This window comes from Melanaphis sacchari, unplaced genomic scaffold (genome assembly GCF_002803265.2).
Source record: "Melanaphis sacchari strain LSU unplaced genomic scaffold, SCAv2.0 Contig74_pilon_pilon, whole genome shotgun sequence".
Classification (NCBI taxonomy): domain Eukaryota; kingdom Metazoa; phylum Arthropoda; class Insecta; order Hemiptera; family Aphididae; genus Melanaphis; species Melanaphis sacchari.
Genome location: NW_020271531.1, coordinates 1,506,063 through 1,527,689, shown reverse-complemented (window position 1 = coordinate 1,527,689; position 21,627 = coordinate 1,506,063). Strand labels below are relative to the sequence as shown.

At 20.6% G+C, this 21,627-nt stretch overlaps 1 protein-coding gene across 1 annotated transcript in view; it reads right to left on the bottom strand.

Annotated features, from left to right (window-relative positions):
• Window positions 1-21,627, bottom strand: part of LOC112601097 — a 43,005-nt gene that overhangs the window by 13,583 nt on the left and 7,795 nt on the right. The window contains exon 2 of the mRNA XM_025348525.1: window positions 5,057-5,262. Within this exon, the coding sequence (XP_025204310.1) occupies window positions 5,057-5,262 (206 nt within the window). The remainder of the gene's footprint in view (window positions 1-5,056; window positions 5,263-21,627) is intronic.

Genomic DNA, 21,627 nt, shown 5'->3' with positions numbered 1-21,627 from the left:
AAAAACTATTGGTATTAACTAATAAATGGTTTTCTTTCAATAATTTCCTACTTAAGTATTTTAAAGAAGACTTTTTTAGATATTATTTTCGAGTTTCACAATAAAGTTGAAGTGCAAAAAATAAATATAATTAAAAACAGTAGGTATCTATAGTATAACGACATGATTGAGGACATTTTACACTTCAAAGAACAGGATGAGAGGATAGCTGAGACTGAAGCAAGAGTCAATCTAGGGGTAGACACTCCAACCAATTGAGCCCTTTCTGGACAAACGGAGTCCAGTAGAACGAGAACATGGGTTGGAAGGTGTGTTCGATGTCGAGCCAGGAATAGACTGGTGAACTATTTTTATATTATTTATTATTTTTTAATGTGATACAGTACAGCCTGCAATCTCTCGACATGTTATTTGTATTATGATGTATATTGTATGTATTACGCTATTTTTGTAGAATTCGCTTACATCAATAAACGGCAGCATAGGTGTAGAGTGTGTAGACAGATAGAAAGCCTTCTCTGCTGTCGATTAAACAGAAAAAAAGGTAGGTACAAGGTATAAAAAAAATATAATATATTTTTATTACTAAACATGCTTTTGTATTTTTAATGTTTCTTTTCGAATCTAATTAAAATTAAACTAATTTTATATTTACAAATTAAAAAAATTATCTATTTTTTTTTAATAATAATTTTGTTATTATTTTAAAATATAACTCCATAAAAATTTTATTATTTTTATATGGATGCAATAGTTTGAAATTTTTATATTCATTTTCACAATATAAATTGTATAGTATATAATTTATTTATTGAATACTGTTATTATAACAAAATAAACAGTTATTTTGCTGTTAAAATTATATATTTTTTTTATAATTATTAAATTTTTTAAATAAATTTAAGGTACAAAATTAACTTAGTAATTAGTAATATGGATATAGTAAAAGATTCTATAAAATAAAGTGGTCGAATACAAAAATTGCTACTGTAAAATGGCTTATTCCGTGAAAATAAAAAATGTCAAAACATTATAATTTTTTTAAATAAGAAAAATTACCTTGAATAATTTGGTAAATGGAATAAAAACCCCTAGGAAAAATCCCCTTAAAAATCCGCAACGAAGAACCTGGAAAACCCCAACGAAGAACTTTGAAAAAAAAAACATTAATTCTTTGAAATCTTTGAAATAAACTATTACATTTCTTAATATTTTAACGATAATTTAAGAAGTTTAAATGTTATTGACATGTTTGGTGTACTTTTGATAATATATACTAAAAACAGTTTCAATAATTTTTAATTATAATTATTTGATTTATTTTCGAACATTATTCTAATATTAATGTATTATTGTATAATAATTTATATTAATTATGACGAAATGTAACAAATTATCAGGTGTTATGTTAAAAAAAGGGTTATTTTAAAATTTAATTTAAAAATTCTATGATATATATGTATAATATAATACATCGATGTTATGATTATTTATTTTCATTTTCTTTTTATTAATTGATATTTACTACTATTTAGTACTGTCATACTTACTTAATATGATATTATTATTACAATATTATGATTTATAATATATTTTCTGCTTTAGGTAGTTCTATGTGTGCTTTATTTATAGTATTTTTGCATTTATTCGGAATAAAAATAAACTATAACCATTTGACTTAAAATACAAAGATAACTATTGTTTTTAATATTTACTTGTTTGAAATTAATAATTATAATATATTTAATCTTTAATTAAATAAAATAAACGGTAAATATTCGAATAATTATGTTTAAAAATAAATTGAATAATTGTAATTGAAAATTATTTAAATTGTTTTTATTCGAATAAAATTTTATCTAAATAATAATCTAAATACAATTTTATTTGAATAACGCCCTATCCAGCTAAATACTTGTAATTAAATATTAATAATATTTTAGAGAATGTAAGTATTTAACAATTTTTTATTTAAGTATTTTCATATATGAATAATATTGTATTTAGAAGATTTTTGTTTGTGGTTTTTTTTCGGGGATTTTTATCTTGCAATTCAATAATTTTAATGATTAAAAACACTGTATTTATTTTTCTCTTAATTTGATATTCAAAGTTAAATAGTTTAATAGTCTATTTATAAAAAATCTAGTTACATGTATATTCAACATTAAGTTATCAAAAGGTAATTGAAATTGAAATTTATGGTCATAAATGTCTAGCTCGATAATAAATTTAATAACATGTGTTTAATATAATTATTTTATATGAGACTAAGTAGTATGCATTGTAAGGTTATTGTTCAAATCTCTATAAATTTCTTACTTGATTTATAATTTTTTTAATATTACTATGGCTGAAGCTAATATTATTTTGTTAAATAAAAAATATAAAATATAATATTATTTAAATGGGAATTTACTTTTTATATATTATTGTTGAATAAATTTAAAAAAAATCAATCATATTTGTTAACATTGTATGAAATGCAGTTTGTTAAATTATTCTAATATATTGAAAATTGATTAATTTTATAAATTTCCGGGTATTTAAAAATAACTTATGCATGACTTTGAAAAATTAGCTACTATTATCCGTAAAAAATAATATCTAATCTAATTTACTATAAATACGTTACCTATTAAAAAAAAAAAAAATATAACAAATTTTATTTTATTTTAATTTTTGATGAGAAAATTGATTTTCTCATATATTTATACAATTAAATAAGTAAAATTAAAAAACGTATTTAAAGAATATTTGAAAATTATTTTAAGACATGACAATTACTTGTATTTGTTTTTAAATACTTTCTATTAAAAGTAATTGAAATTTATTTTATATACTTTTTAAATGAATGTATCTACTTATATCTGTGTTTAAATATATTCTTAAAAAAATTTTTTTTAAGATAGTCGTGTACATAGGTATTTGTTTAATATTATTTCATCTCTAAATTTTATTTATTAAGTCATATCCTCTTTAACTTTAAATTTATCTTTGATATTTTTACACCTTTATAATGAATTATTATAACATGTTTTAATAATTTAATATTTATTCATCGTTTAGCTATTTTTTAGTGCTTTGTGGTTAGTAATTTTCAATTTTTGTTAGCGTGTAGTTTTTTCTATATTTCATGTTTATCTCTATAAGACACAAAAATGAAATAAATTCATTGGTAATAAACTAATAAATATAGGAAAATAACAATTATTGAAATGATCTACAAGTTATGATCAGAACCTCAAACATTTTTTATTAGCCACTAATTATTTACATAGGTGTAATTATTATAATTTTTTTAAGTCAAGTTTTATTAAAAGAAGAGTTAAGAGAATGTTATAATTATATGTGTTGTTTCTGTCTTACAAACCATACAATATAGGAAAATTTGCTTTCAGTAGATGCAATTTTGTGGTGTTAGCTCTAATATTTGAATGATTTGTCCTATCATCAAAATTAAAGATACGAATATTATCTGTACTTAAGCATTGTATATTTTCGATATTTTAATTTTTAAGTAATCTATAAGCATTTTTGAATTCGATAATTCACTCTAATATTAAAGAACTAACAACATAAAATTGGTTCTGTTTGCTAAGTTGTATGTTTTAAGACAGAGAAAACATAATATACGAGTGTCTACTTAATGAGGTATTTATAGTATTAATAAGTGTTTCTAAATAAAATTACATATTTGTATTAATATATTGAATTGGTATATGTATATTTATATATTATAAATATCTAACAACATATAATAAGTTTGGTGTTTAAATAAAATGTTATAACCTTTGTATTTAGGTACTAAAACATCTGTTTTTGAGAAGGAAGTATGGGATTTAAAGCTTATGAACGATCGTGAAATAACACCTTATCCTCTTTCTAGAAAAAAAAGCAATAAAGGAATTTACGAATTTCTTGGTTAAAACATAAAGTTCGAAATCTATATTGTAAAATTACCAAAATTTATATCACCATTATAAATAGTATAAAATGAGGATTACTTCAATATAAAAAGGTGCAATTTAAAAGAAATAAGTAAAGTAAATCCTTGAAATTTTATTTTATTTTATTAATATAATTAATAGAATATCTAAACAGATATTTTATGATAAATAAATATTGATATCGATATTGTATTTTTCAGTTTTGCCATATTTGGTTATTAGAAGAATAAATAGCCACATAGATTTATACTATTAAAATTATATTATATTTTTAAATTAAAACATATTATATTATTTTAAATAAAAAATTTAAATGTTTTGGATTTCAGTAATTAATTATAGGAAATTTTTGTATTAATTCATAATTTTAATTACATCAAAAATTATTTATATACAATAATTGTATTGTATCAAGATAGCAGATTATATTTTACTTTCAAAGCTTTTAAAGGAATTTGTATTACATTTGTTATAAATTATGTGATATTGGACTAGTTTTAAGTATTAATTATTTCATAATCATTACATTTTTTTTTTATATTATTACCTTAATTAATTAAATTTAGATGTTGTAGCTCTTTTTTATTTACCTAACAGCGTGTCCTTAATAATATTCGTCTAAAATTGAATTTATTTTATTTTTTGTTTTTTAGTTTTTGAAAATAAATTATTTTTGTTTTTTAAAATAATTATTAAAATTTTTAGTTAATTTTACAGCTTAATCAAATTGATTTTTAGTGAATTAAATTATCATATGTTTACTAAACTTTCTATACATATATTTATTAATGAAAACGTGTAAAAGTTAATTTGCAAAATTTATTTTTAAAATATTAAATGGTTTAGTGATGTTTACAGGAAAAAAATAAAAATTTTTAATATCTCTCCTTTTTTTGAATACATTTTGATCGTATATTTCATAACGTTTCAACATCTGTTTTGAGTTATTAAGTATGTAATAAAGTTGTTGAAGTATGTTTAATTTAATTTATGTTTTTTTTCAACTATTAAGTTTTTATCATAATTTTATTTTGTAATAAATATTAAAATATACACATAGTACTATATTATTATCTAAGTGATTTTAAATGAAAAAAATTACTAACATCCAATATAATACCAGGAAGATGAAAAACTTGGATAGTTGGTCGATCTTCTGGGATAAACCTGTAGAATTCATGATCATCCTTATACCACTTAACGGAGTATAATTTTCCATGGCCTACATCAAAATTGCATTCAAGTATTACTGACTGTTTCAAGTCCGCGTACCTTGGCACGCGTACGTCGATTATTTTCAATGCTAATATCACTATAACAAAAATTATATGAAAAAAAAATTAATAAAAAAAATTATACATTAATTCCATTATATAAGTAAATAATTTTAATTACATACCTAATATTTTCAATAATTATTTATTGTTTACTTATAACGAATCAATTTATTATAATAAAATATTAAGATTTTTAATATTTTAATTTAAAATTTTTTTTAATTTTTTTTTTTTTTTTTTAGCATTAAGATTTTTTAATACGTTACTCGACGATAAATTGTATTTTATTAATATAAAATATATTCACTGAGTTAATAAGGTAACCGCATAAAAAAAAAAATAAAAAAAATACCGTGTCGATAAATGATTTAATAATTTTTTAATAAAAATTTAATATAATTATTTTCAAATTATTTTTATATATCAGATATATGGTTCTAGACATTTTTTTGGACAGCTATTATATTGAATAGTTTGAATGATATATAATGATTAGGTTGGAGAATGGATACCGAATAATAGCGGGTTTTGTATGACCGAATGATATATCGAGAGGTCTATCCATATGAGGTCCTTACCAGTATCCCTGATCTGGAAGGAAAGCTATTCTGAATATCAAATTATGTTTGCTATGGAATAGAGACATGTCATTGTGTAAAACTTTACACATATATATTCACACGTTTTCACACACACATACCTACGCGCTTGCGTGAGAGACTGCTTATAACCAAATAAACATACTTAATCATTGCAATAAACCTAAGTTTAAAATAATATGAAATTAAATTTTGTAATCAATAATTTAATGACTAGATGAGAATTTAATTTTACTAGTGTAACGTGATCAGAGGAACCTTGTCACGATATTTGTTATCTAGAGAAGGTTTTTTTATTCCTTATGGATAAGTTAAGAACAGCCTTAAATAGTATTGACAAATATATTAAAAATTAAACGTGATATAACTATTTAGAATTTTTTTTTTTAATGGATAGCCTAAACATAAATATACAACATATTATTATTGCACTAGTTTTACACTTATATCGATTTGTAATTTAAATACTATACTATGATATAATACATGCGTTTTAATTAAAATAAACGATAGAAACGAGAAAAAAAATTAAGTAAAAGCGTAGAAAATTAATTTATTGTTCAAGATCAGTTGTAACTTGTGAATTAGCTTGAGGGCAGTTCTGAAGAAATGCGCTCCGAGTGCCGAGTGTGACTTTGATGAATGTCCTCTAGCATTAACTTCGAAACAATAAGTAATAAGAAAGATAGAAAATATATAATTTTTTTATTTACTAAAGACAATGTTGGAGGAAAAAAATGGTCTAATGTATCGAGTTATAAATGATAGTCACCGTGTAAACGTCAGTGATACAATACAGGATTGGTTAGAAATAAATACTCCATAAAATAATCATAAAAAATAGTAAGGTTGTAGTCAATTTTTCATAATTTATCATTGGTGAAGAATGTTAATAAATATGAATATTTTATTTTTATTAATAATTGATACAGCTACAAACATTTGTTAAAAATATAACATTGCGTAAATATTTTAATCATGTTTTAATATGATATGGAATGTATACTGCAATTTCCAAGGAAAAATTAGTATTGCGTTAAAAATCAAGTATTGATTTCAACGTAAAAAAAAAATAAAATATGCACACTTATAATAAATCAAGTACACAAATGAGTTAATTTACATATTAAAAAAATAATTAAAAAACATCCCATTGTTATTAAATTAATAAATAAACAATAGTTAAATGGATTTAATATCATACCCTGCAACAAGAGAAAAAACTATCATACTGGGTTCTAAGAAAAGGAATTTTAAGCACTAGCTAAGTACACATATTGTATTAAACATTAAAGTGAATAGGGACAACAAGATTAAATCTCACCAACAAATCATCTAAACCTTAATGAAACAAATAAATTTTTCCAATTTTTTTTTCTTTTCGTCTAACAAATTCAAAAGGTAATTTGCAGTTATAACCATAGCATTTTTACACAATTATAAGTCTCTTGTATATTAGGGATACATATGTGTATATATTAGGATTTTACTTAGATACTTTTATAATAACCATTGATAAAATTTAGTGGTTATTTGGGAGAGGAACAATGCAACGGAATAGATGATATTAACATATTTTAGTATCTTCCTTAATTTTTAAAAAAAAATGGACGAGTGTGGGTTAAACTTATATAATTTAAAGTATATATATATAGTGTTTGTATGTATGTATGTATGAATAAATGTATAAATGAATTGCTTTATTCTACTATCAGCAAACTATTATAAAAGTAATTAATGGTTTTACTAAATTAAATTATGCATGCAGGAGTATCGTCAATATTAATAAGATTTTTCGTTATTTCAAAGTTCATAGATATATTTTAATGTTATGTGTTTTCTATGGATTACTGTTATACTTCACAATTTTACATTATGTCCACTAAACTAATTTATTCTAGTAAGGAAGGGGAAAATGACATCTACGAATCGTCTTAACGAGTTTTCTTCTGTCTACTACACTCTATCTATTTTTTTCTTAACTTAAATGTTTTCGTTTTCTTCACTGGTTGTAAACTTATTTAAGTGTTAGATTACTTTATAATTTTTTTTATCAAATAAAATAAAAACATTTTAGATAAAATATTTTTTGCTATTAAACAACAAGTAATAACCAATTATTGTGATTACCCCCTACTAGTATAATAATATCTAAGACTCGTTCATTAATTATAAGTATGAAACTAGTCATTAGACACCATTATGATATACATATAATATATATTCATCTGAATATGTTGATAATACAATATGTGTTAGATCCACGAAATAATCTACTAATAATATAATAATTTATGTCCTTATTTAAGAGCCAATTTATTGTTTTTGTCTAGTTTTATTATTTAAATTAAAATTAACGTATAAAACAAATAGTAAATAACTATAATATTATACTTACATATCTGAATAAATAGAAAGAAAATATTATTATGATTATATATCTAATATATAAAAACTAAAGTTGAATATAATGATTTCATATTACAGCTTCGAGCTTACTAATTCTGTTGTAAGCTAATTTTTGAATTAAATTATGGAACTAGATAAAAATAATTAATCAATGTTCTTTATTTCTATTGACATAATGAATCTGATAAAGAATTTAACTAATTTTAAGAAATTAAAAATCAGTTTTATATCTAATTCATTTTATGGTTCAACGGATATATCTGTTCTTGTGGTTACGTATACAGCTTTTAATGTGATTTATATAGTAAATGCTTAAGTAGTATAAATTATAATTACTAGTTTATAATTAAAATTTATGGCATTATATTGATATATTCGTGAAAAGTTTTTTTCATAATCTATGACATTATTAGTATGAAAAAATGATACTAAAACTTTATTTTTAACGAATTAGAAATAATATTATATGAGTGTTTTTTAATGACAAATAAAATAAATAAAGGATAATGCGTTTTATACTATATTATTTATATTATGCCATTCTCGTAGTCGAACTTCATAAAATATTGACATTAATATTTCAAGGATTATCTTTATCAATAAATAGATTTTTTACTATTATCTAAACAAATATATAATTTTATATTATTACCTATATTTTAATAATACTTTGTTTAATTATAAATTTACATTTAAATATATAAATACGTTAATTATCTATAGGTATATTATAATGAAATGTTATTCATTGAATAATTCATATTTTTCGTATGAAGACGGCTGGTCTTACAATATTGTAAGATATTATATCATATAATTTAGCTTAAAAATGCATTAACATAGTATTATATTTTTAAATAATTAATAATTTTATTTGCTCGTTAAATAAATGGCGTAAAACTTCTACCTCTAACATAAGTTCTAGAAACAATAACGATATAAAATAATACAGTAACTTATTTTATTATATTATAATGTGCTTATGTATAAAATAAAATATTATGTAGAATAATGTATTTAAATGTCATTCGTATAGTTAATTAGCTAGATGAGTAAATTAAAAATCTGTTTATTTTGAAAAGATATCTTGTTTTTTACATAGACATCAATAATATAAATTAAAATATTTGTTAAATTTAATATAATTAATACAATATTTACTCAATTTATATTGACTTTTTAAATCGAAAACTATAAATTTAATTGCTAAGACAGAAGTTACTATACGGATAAGGACTTGAGTTAACCTTATTTATAGATCTATTCAACTTGATTTAAACAGAAATAAAGCTACAGTACTTAATTAGAGATGATGTCTAAATCAGGGTTAAATTTATTTATGATATGACTGTATAAGTTTAAATTACCGTGGGAAATTTAAAAATCTTAAAAATCAATTATTTCAGTGGTATTATTAATTTCACAACTATGGAAATATTTTATTTATAGTACTACTGTTTTTTGATGTTTATTTTATATTATTCAAAAAATACTTGTTAATAAGTTATTAATGAATCCATTTTCAGTAGTATGTTTTTTTTCAGTCACATTTTAAGAACAATTAATTATTGATTTTTATTTATATTTGGTAGAATTTTTATGCATACATAATGTGTTATATTCATATTTTTTTGATTTATCAAAAAATTAAATTTCTTTAGATTAAACTTTATTTTTTCTAAATTTAATATATGTTTTTTTTTTTTTTTATACAGTTACTGGAATATATCTTTTTTTTTAAATGTTTTGTTTTCGTACATAATTTTGATAGTTATGCCGTTAATATAACAAGAAATAAATTTATAAAATATAAAGATTAGTAAAACGTACTATGAATAGGTAGAGATATTAATATTTATAGCATATATTATATCTTATTTATACATTAGCTAAAAAAAGGGAAGGGGTAATAAAAAAACAACTTTGTATGTAGGTAATATATATAAATATAAATGAATAAATAAATTATTATTACTAAAAATTTACCGATACACATAAGAAAGATATATTAAATTAATTTTAATTAAATTTTATGGATATCTATAAATATATATTATATATTATTTTATTAGAATAATTACATTTATACGAAAAAACGAAATATAAATAAAAAAAAAAATAACATTTTTTTTTAGAAACCAATTTTTTAAATTGAAATAAATACACAGGGTATCTGCATTTGTTTTTATTTTTAAATTAAAGTAAAAGTTAATATAAAGATAAAAATGATCTTAACAATTTTATTATTATGATGTTGTTTTTAAATTAACAAGACAAGATATTAATTTAAATAATTTTAAAATTATAACTTATTTGTTTATTTAAAAATTATCAAAATATCTTCAAAGAAAAGTTGCATCAGTTCTTAGAAATCAAATCAATCTCGAATTATTTCTAAGAATATTTTGTAGATATACATATAGGTAAGTATACAAATAAATAAAAAATAATATATATAGGAATTAAATTTGGTGAACTTGTAGGTCACCAGATTTTTCAATAATAATGTGGGTTATGTTTGAAGCTGTTGTATAGTTTAAGTATGAGAATACACATCATTGCATATGGCTTCTAAATGTTGTTTTTGTTTATGTTTTCATTTATTTAAATTTAATTGGAATATTTTTTCTAATTTATTGGAGGTATTTATATGTAGTTAACACTTAAATTTTTCTTATGTGTTATTAACAACTGTCTTAAAATTTTATCCAACGTACGAAAAATGTTTGATTTTAGATTAAACATCTACATCACTAATATGATAGTAGAAAGGATATTCAATATGTAAGTAGTTTAGATATTATATACAATATTTTAATACTTTTTAAAAATATAATTTTTAGTTTGATCTGTTCAATTTATTTTTGGTTCTTTGAATTTATTTCATTGTAAAAACAATTAGAGAATATTTAATTATATAAAAATAGTTTCCAAACCAATAAAATATTAACATTTGCGTAACTAATTGTATATTTAATTTAATGACATTTTAATTAATTAGTTCTGTTATTCAAATAAGAAATATTTTTTTATATTTATATTTTATTCCATATCCTAGTATTACTATAGATGATATTAATTGATATTTATGTTTTTATTTCTAAAGTTTGAATTTATTTTAAGTATCTTATATTTAAAAATATTTTCAAAAAATAAACATAAATAAATATGTTTTTATACCATAAATATTTAATAAGTTTAAAAATATATATTGGGAAATATCTTGTGATATTTAGAAAGTTTTGAACTAGTAGTAAGAATTGCAACATCAACTGAATTTAAAATTCATATTTTCAGATGTTTTTTGTAAACAAAAAGGGTTTGACAACAACTTTTTGATCATAAATTGTAACTGTATAAAAGTTTTGACCGACAAACAATACGTATATTTGCATATAAAATTTAGTTCATCCAAATATAAAAAGCTATGTTTGAATTTAAAATTTAAAAAATTGTAAAACATATTTATATTAATAAATATATTAAATATAGACGTATACGTACGTTCTTTTAAATACAATTTTATTTTTATTTTATTTTTCAAATAAAATAATATATTATAAAGTAAATTGTATAATTAGATCATAAAAAATATTTATGAATAGGTACCTGTAAGTTATATTATAGCTTCTAGAATATATCACTCTATGATATTGGTACTGAGTGGTAATCTTTAATACTTAATTAACATAATATTAGACAAAGATCTACATATTATGACTGTTAATAGTTTTGAAGAATTTCATTAGAACCGTTTTCATTCCAAATTAATCTTTAACATCAACAAGTAAATACAAAATATGGTTTCTCTTTTTATTCCTGATGTCTTTCTTGTCGACTAAAACGTAACTGAAATCATGATTTATTAAACTCATAAATTAATAATTAAATGAAGTAATACTAATTTGTTTTTTCTTACGCCACTCATACTTTTTACTATGTATCAATGTATCATCATGATTAGTAATTACTTATTATATAACATTTTTTTTTACATATTTTTTGTTTTAAATTACAAAAAAAAAAAATATTCATTTATTATTATATTTAAAAATGTTTAGAAATATTTTGAATGTAATAGACAAATCTTACAGGTTTTAACTTAAACATATAAAATAAGAAGAAAAGAGGTAAAATAATAAATTAAATACCAATAGTGAGCAGTATTTGGATTATTTAAAAATAGTTAATTCCTATATATTTTTTTTAAACATTGACAACTACTTGTAATAGTACTAGATCTCAATTTCAATTTTCTAAAAAACTTAGGAGATATTTTTTTATTAAAAGTAATCTATTTATTTTTAAAATAAATATTTAGTTTATTAATACTATTAAATTTTAGTAATTTTATAGTTTGTGTTCAAACAAAATTGTAAAAAAAAAAAGTTGTAATGAAAATTAATTGTTATAGGCAAATGTTATATATTCATAAGTTATATTATGTTAGTGAGTAAATTTTTGCGTATGGTTATAATTTATAAACAAGAAGCTGATGAACTTATTTGAAGTAAAATAAAAACTGTCTCATGATCTCTAAACTTTAAAAAATTTAAATTATGAATTTAATCTTTTATACTTTCCCATATTGGTTTAATTTTAACTTGTTTGTTATATTATAGGTACTAATCATATTTTTCTAGTGTAGGTTAAAGGTGGTATTGTTTCTATACTGCATTTTTTTTTCAACATCAATAATTAAATACAATTATATTAGAAATACTATTACATTTATGTCATATATTCAATGATGTAATGATTATTTTTACTAAAACAGGAATAACGTCCTCGGCTTAATAGTTGACAGTTTGACATCAACTATTAAAATTAATTGAATTGATAACTATGAAATGGTTCCATATTTCAATGTTATAAACCATGTTATTTAAGTTTAATTTAAAATTCCGAAAACGTAAAATTTTAAATTGCTGTAACGTAATTTAAATTTTTATGACTACTCATACTGAGTTATACGTATTGTTTTGTATTATATATGATAAAATATTTCAATAAATGGCGATTGTTGTTTTTTTCATGATTACTAAATTAAAAATTATTAATGAAACCAATCAACAAATTGTTTTAAGTATTAAAAAATATATATTTTCATAAAGATGTTAGTATTTATATGCAAATAAATGTACAAAACATAATGTTAATAATAAATTAACTATAAAAAATAAATAAATTATAATTTACGTTAAAAAAAAATTATTTCAAGTTTCAACGATTGATATTTTTTGAAAAATCACATAATAACAAAAACCGTAAGGGGGTAAATAGTAATTATACGTTTAAATAATCAATATCAATAAAAAAGTACCTAATTACTCATTAATAGAGCCCGGAAGTTTATGTAGTAAAAACTTCCGAAATACGTATGCGCTTAAATGTGCCCTCATTTTTTTTTAAATTTATATATACGAGGGAAAAAATATTATTAGTTATGAATCATTAACATTTTATGCAGCTTTATGTCAAATATTTTTTTTAGCATCCAGCCTCATAAATTTTAAATGAATGAAAAAATTTTTGTTTAAAGTATAAATACCTATATGGAAAACTTGTATTACATTTTTGAAATCTATGTTGTTTAAATTAGTGATTTTTTTAATTTTTATCTACAACATAATTTGGATATATTTGTGATTTAGATTAATTTTCTTGAAATTTAAATGTTTATATAAAAAAAAAATAATAATATGTAATTTTCTTATGAGAAACTTATAAGAAACTTTGCATTAAGTTTTCTAACTTTTTTTTTTATCAAAAAACAAAATTTTTATTTTTGATAGGTAATAGATAATTCTATATAAGTAATCTATTAAACATAAAATAGTCTAAAATTTCAAATATTTATTTAATAACGAAATAAGAGCTAAAATATTTTGAACATATTAATATCATGTCTAGTAACTAACTACTAAATATTCAGTGAACGTTTTAACTTTTAAGGTTCTACAGTTATTTACTATTGAATTATAATAAAAAAAAAAAAAACTAATTTTGCATAAAAATTATCCTCCAGGTTTTCTTCAGTTATTTTTAAAAGTACCAAAAGCTTTTAATTTTTATCCTCCACACACACAAGCTTACAAAAAAATAATTACTAAATTTAATTAGTAAAATTATATATGAAAAGTAAAAACATTTTTACAACTTAAAAAATTGTAAAACAAATTGTTCTACTCAGAATCTAAACATCGAAAATTCATATAAAAATAAATGACATATACTGAAATCCTCTTAGAATCAATTTTGAAATACATTAATTTATCACCGCTTTCAGATTTAAAATATTTAGTACAATATTAGCTTACATTGAAGTAAGTGAAGCGAGAATAGTACTTAGTGTCTGTATTTTATATTATGTATCTTATTATATAGTATTTCGTATTATTTAAAAAAAAATACAAAATCGATTGTGACGTAGTTACATTGACCTCTTTTCATTTTCCAATAGGGAGTATAATAATACCTATATTATATGATAAATGAACTTCCTTATTTAAACATATCCACGAGTGTTATACTTTAAATTAATTAATGTTTTTGATTTTTTTTTTTTCACTAATCGGATAATATAATTATGTTTGGTACGCAGAGATTGAAATTTCAATCAAATTTTATTATTTAATTTAAATTTTAAATTTCAAATTTATAAAAATCTTTATCTAACATTTTTTTGTTATAGATGTTTTAAGTTTAAAATATGTCCTACACACACAATGAACTTAGCACTGTTCAGAATCATTTTCCAAATGCGATGATTTATCTTTGCTTTCAAATTTAAATACAACCGCCCCAGCAGCCAATCCAACTACTAAATATTTCACCTTTATATATATGTATATATATTTAAAATACTTAGAAACTACAGAAAGTTTTGTAATGTTGGTGTATTTATCGTATATAATAAATACAATAAAATATTACTATATAGGTTTATTGTATACAATTTAAAATACATTTAAAATCCAACAAATTTTACAGTTTCATATTATATATTATGATTTACTTTATAGAAGAATATTCAATTGATATGTTTAATTATATTTATTTTTTTGAAAAAAAAAAATTATATTGATACTCGTAATACGACTGTAGTATAATATTACCTACATAATATGTATAAATAAATAATATAAATGAAATTCATTTTCTCTCTTCTCTTTTTGTCTTTTTAAAATCGAATACTTTATTTACGACTTTTACAATTCACAAACACTTAGTACAATTATATTCTGAAATACACCACTGAATAAAAATTATTTATTTATCTTGATGCTGAGTACGTTACTGTCTAATATCTAAATAAAAAAAAAAAAAATTAAAAAATAAACAAAAATGCATTTATAAAGATATCCAGATTATACTTTTATATTATATTATATTTTAGGTTTATTAAATTTAAATTTAAAAATATTTAGCGCTCTTGAAATATCTAAATAATATAAAAAAACTGTATTTATATAATAGTGAATATTTCTCTTCTAGTTTTCTTGATTAAATTAAAAGATATGGTACATTTTTTTTTTTATAGTATGATTACAACTATAATAAGTTTTAAATTAAAAATAAGTGGTATTATTAATTTAAATTAAATATATCAAACTATCAACATAGATATCTTTAAAATAAATAAATTCTCAATAAATAGTTTAACGTAGGTGTAACATACTTAAAAAAGATATGAGTATCAAAATCTAGTTACCTTGAACATAATAATTTAATTCTATTGATCTAAAAATACCAATTATATTAAAAGGAAATCTTTTATCAATTAAATAAATTTAATCAATTAAAAATGTTAAACCTTCAATAAAAAATGTTCATATTATACGTTTTTTGAACTAATATTTTGATGTTCAATCTTATAAAGAGTAGGTACATTAAATACATTAAATACATTATATTTAACAATTAATTTAGTATAAAATTTAATAAGTATAAGAAATGTAATGCTTTTCATCTCTTTATGTATAAAAATGCTTTCAATATCTACTGTAGAATACCATTTAAAATCAATGATAAATACAATTAGGTATTTAGGCTTGAACTAATTTTTAATCAATAAGAATCTGAGACGTAACTTTTATTGAAAACTAACACGTAGAAAATTGTTTTTGCAACAAATATAAAAAAATAACTCATCATACAAAATTTATTATTTTTTTAATATTCTACTTAAAGTACCTATAGTCAATTTAATTATATTAATTTCAAAATTTTAAGTATCATGTTATTATTTAGTACATTATTATTATAGCCTATAGGTATATAAACCATATAACTAATAATATTTTATATTCAATTAAAATAATTAAAATAGCTTATATTTTAGTTAATTTTGTAACTTCGAGATTATAAAATATCTAAACCATTAACTAAAATGTTTAAATTATAATTATTTTTAATAAACCTAATATTTGCGTCAGGATATTAAGGTGATACCATATTATTGATTTTAAATTCAGTAAAAAAAAAAATGCTTAAAACAAAATTTTGTAAAATACTACATTATTTTCGATTTTCATTAACATGTTGATATAAATTTATAAATACATAGAATATATTATTACAAGTATAGTTGCTTCAGGCTCTTAAATAAATTGAAAGTGCATAAACCGTATGAAAAATATTGTAATATGTTTCCTCTTTTCTGTAAGTTTTTTTTTTAAAGAGCTTATGGCCTCTTTTTAGTATCACAATATTTTAGTATTTATATAGTAACTATTACATTTCTGTAAATCTATACTGGCATACGTTAAACGAAATCGCAGAAAACTTTTATGAATATCTTTTTATATTTTAAACACTTCTTTTAATAGTAGTATAAATACGTTTTTCAAATGAATGGATGCTCAAAAATGTATAACTAGTTATCGAATACAATAATTAAGTTCAGATATTATTTAATACAAATTGTTTTTAAAAATACAAAGTAATTATGATTTACCTGTAAAAATGTAGGTACAGGAAAACGTTTTAATATTTTATAATTAAGTACGGTGTTTATAATTAATATTAATTATAGAGTGTTCTAAATAAAATAAATCAATGGTTATTAATATTATTATTCGTGTATTTTTATTGTTAATGCTGAAAAATTTAGTTTTCAATAATGTGCTTCAATAAAACATTTTTAATTATTATACTTTGATGACTTTATTGAAATAATATAAATAATCGAATTAATTATATTGAATATTTGGAATAATATTTTTAATTAATATTTGTGTTTTAAAATAGCTTTTTTTTTTAATAATCAATATTAGTTATGTAATAATATTAAAGTACATAATTACAATATTCAATTTTAATAAGAAACTTAATACAGCGTGTTTATAGGTTATGTACGGCACATTTATTTTTTTTGAATGTTTAATATTTATTATAAAGGAGTTCAAAAAAAAATAATTTTAAAAATTACCCTATTTGAGAAGTGTATTGGTTTTAGAGAACCATTTAGAAAATTAAAAGTATTTGTATTTTTCTGCTTTTCATTGCATTAAATCATCCAACTTAAGATTAAAAATCAAAATTGCATATAATATGATATACATTTGATTTCTATTCATGAAATATATTTTATCTATCAAAAATCTTATTTTTTAGAAAATCCAATTTAATAAAGCAAGCAATTAAAAATTATAACTATAATTTTTAGTGAATGGAGAATCAATGAGTACCATATTTTAAATGCGATTAAACATTGATTATAAATTTATTATTATTAAAATTATAGTTATGTTTAAAAGTTTATAATAATACGCAATCATAAAATATGCATAAATGTATATCATTGTCATTTTTATAATTGTAACTTAATTTTAATTTATGTAATTTAGTAAAATTAATAATTTTACATTTAATTCAGTTATTTTTGACGTATACCATAAAAAAAAAAAATATTGAAGTTCCATTCTACTACTATGTTTCCAATATTGATTGACATGGCATTTTGTTTATTTGTGCAATAAACAGATGATATTTTTGTGTTTTATAATTAATAATAAAAGTATTAAGCATGGCCGTGACAGATAAAACGGGAAACTATCAAAAGGTTTACGCGAACGAAAAACGTTATTTCGTTATTTTAATGGCTATGGTGTTGTGCGTGACATGATATTAAATACATTTTAGCTTTTTACCTATAATGATTATATCACAAATAATATACTTCACTACCATTAAATTCACATACAAGATTTATTACTTTATTACATAAATAAATATATATATATATATATTTATGTTATTTATTATGCTATATATACTAATGTATTATTGTGTTAATTATTTAGTGCTGTAGTGAGAAAAAATATAACACGTAGATCAGTACAACATGGGCATTTGATACGTTTTACAAACTCTACGTGTAATTATTTTTGGTCACATATAATGGTATAAAATTATGTCGAAACCACCTACATGATTAATGGTTGCCCGATGTATTTATAAGTAATGTTAAAACCATAGATAACTCTAGAGTTATCAATTATAATATAGTGCTACATACACAATGCTTACTTAATGTAAGGTACAGGTACAGATATTATATATTGTAGTAGGTATATAATATAGTGATTAGTATGTTTAGGATATTGCATTATACTATTATATCATATACCTATGTATGGATAGAATACCTGCTTTTGATTATCCATTGATATGATAAACCGAAGCAGTTTATCGCCTGACAAATAATTGCGATATTGTCACTGCTTATTCACGTGTGCGTAGTAATGACATAATTTTATTATAAACACAAATGCGGTACAGAGGTACAAATACGTCACAGAATTTCCACGACTCAACAATTAACGTAAGTTGGGGTCCTCATTTGTCTGTAATCACACAAAAATTATTGGTGAACCTGCAGTCTTTGATAATATGTATAGTGACATGACTTATATAAACGATGCTATTGTTGTGGTGATACTGGAAGGAGGGGTTATCTAAGATGCTATTATAGCTAATTGAAAAATCAGTAAGATAAATTTATTATGATTAAAATTTAGTTCGCATTTTAAACTAAGGGAAGGGCGGTGGAAATCAACTTGGTTTTGTAGAATTTTTTTCATAACGAAAAAATTGTATATTTATATTTAACTCTGTAAATAACTTGCACTTAATTATTAGAAAAATTCCATATATAATTTTTTTTTTTTTTTAATTAGAAGTAGAAGCAAAAATGGTGTTGTTTGTTTTAAGAAGTCGAAGAGCTATAAAGACATGGAAGCCATAGCTATTTGTACTATTATACATTTATGCCAACTATAAGTTTTGCCAAGCTAATTTAAGTAAAGCAGTATATCCATCGTTTGTATTCAAATAATATAATACCCAAGTAATTACTTAAATTAATGATTCAAATACGTTATACACTCGAACATATTATATAAAATTATAAATGTTTTGTATGCTATAATTTATCGTTAGGTAGCCGTTAAAAGTGTATATACAATGATTTTACTTTTGATATATATTTTTTTTTTTATGTAAATACTTTTGAAAGTAGAAAGGCTAGATTAATACCTTAATTATTTCCATTCGTATTAGTGAGATTAAATTAATATAAACACATCGAGTTTAAAAATTATGGTTTTTAGATTTTTCAAAAGAGTTATATCGTTGTTATAATTGGTAACATAATGGTTTTAATAAATTGTTGTTTATAATATAATATATATATATATTTTTCAAGTATTCATACTTGAAATATTTGTTATTTTTATAGTGTTTTAATATTTTATTGGAATTAAAAAAAAAATAGGATAAGCTAATGTAAATGTAGACTGGAAATTATATCAGGTAATAGAAATTTTTAAAAAGCTTCAAGGGGAAAGCAGATAATTTTATGGGCATGACACAAAAAATATGCTTCATCTACTTTTCAAAGACTGTTCAAGCGTACTTGCTTTTTATTCTTATTAGATTTTTAAACTTTTATAATATTATTATGAATAATTTTTTTAATATTTACATACCTACATAAAAAGAATTAACAAAGTTTTGGGACGATCACCATCACCCCCTGTTCAAAATCGTCTCGCTAATATCAGGTAATAAAAAGGTTGATTCGATTCTGTAGGCGGAAAATCTGCTGTGATAAATTTTTCAAGAAAATTACGAATAATAAATATTGAACGACTCTCAATAAAAATACAATTGTAAAGAAGTATAAATTAATGAACCACATACATAGAATCGACATGGCTTACTATGCTCACTTATTCAAATTAAATGATTTGATAGTTTCGAGTATTGAGTATATAACTATTTTGTTACAAAGAAAAAAAATATACTTCAGTACTTGTCTAATTATTGTAACCTGTTAAAGATTTTTCATTTATAATTTAGTTGAATTAATAAAGTAAGATCTATTTGGAAGATATATTTGGAAGATAATGTGAATTATTCTCTCCTAAATAATGTTAAACCACACATAAAAATATTAAAGTTTCGGAAACAATTTATATGCATGATAAATTTATAGTTTAAATATTCGTGACCTAGCTTACACATTCAATTTTTATTATTTGAAAAAACTTCTATAGTAACTTTCAGATCATTGTTCAGAAGCTTACAGAGTTGTACTATACGTCAAAAGATTTAATTTATTTTTGTTTATATTAATACAATTTTTAACAGTTTCAAGTAAGGTTTTTTTACTTAAATTAAAATTTAATATATTGAGTAAGTAAATAATATTTTGTAGATCAAAAATTGTTATTATTTTTTTTTTTTTAGAAAAAAAAACATGAAAGCTTTTTTAAATACTATAAATATTATTTATTTTTTTATTTGTCTTAATTTTTAAGAACTTATATACAAAAATTAATAATTTAATGAGTGATAATATGAACGTACTAATTACTTTTAAAATATTTATTTTAAAAGATAATTATCTTTTTTTTTTTTTTTTTGGTACAATAGAAAATATAGTTAATTTATTTTAGATAGTTCTTTAAATTAGTCATTGTTTCTATTGTTTTTTGATACATTTAAATTTTTTTAGCTATAAAAATTGTTGAAAAAGTGATAAAAAAAATATATACATATCATTTTAATCTAGTATCTCAATAACTATTTTTGAATGTGAGAGTTTGTAAATATTTTCTAATGTAATATTAGAAAATAAAATCCTCTTGAGCTGATTTTAGTAAAACAAGCACCAAATACCTAATAGATAGGTATATAAAAATTGGTTATTACTGTATTCTGTAGCTTATCGCGTATTTTTATAGATAAAATTCAATATTTTTAACATTTGTTACCTTCGTCTATTATAGCCATTATATTCACCAAAATAACGTTTCAGATACTGATAATTTATTATTAATTATAAAATTTATCATATATATATTTTTATTTAGTAATAATAAT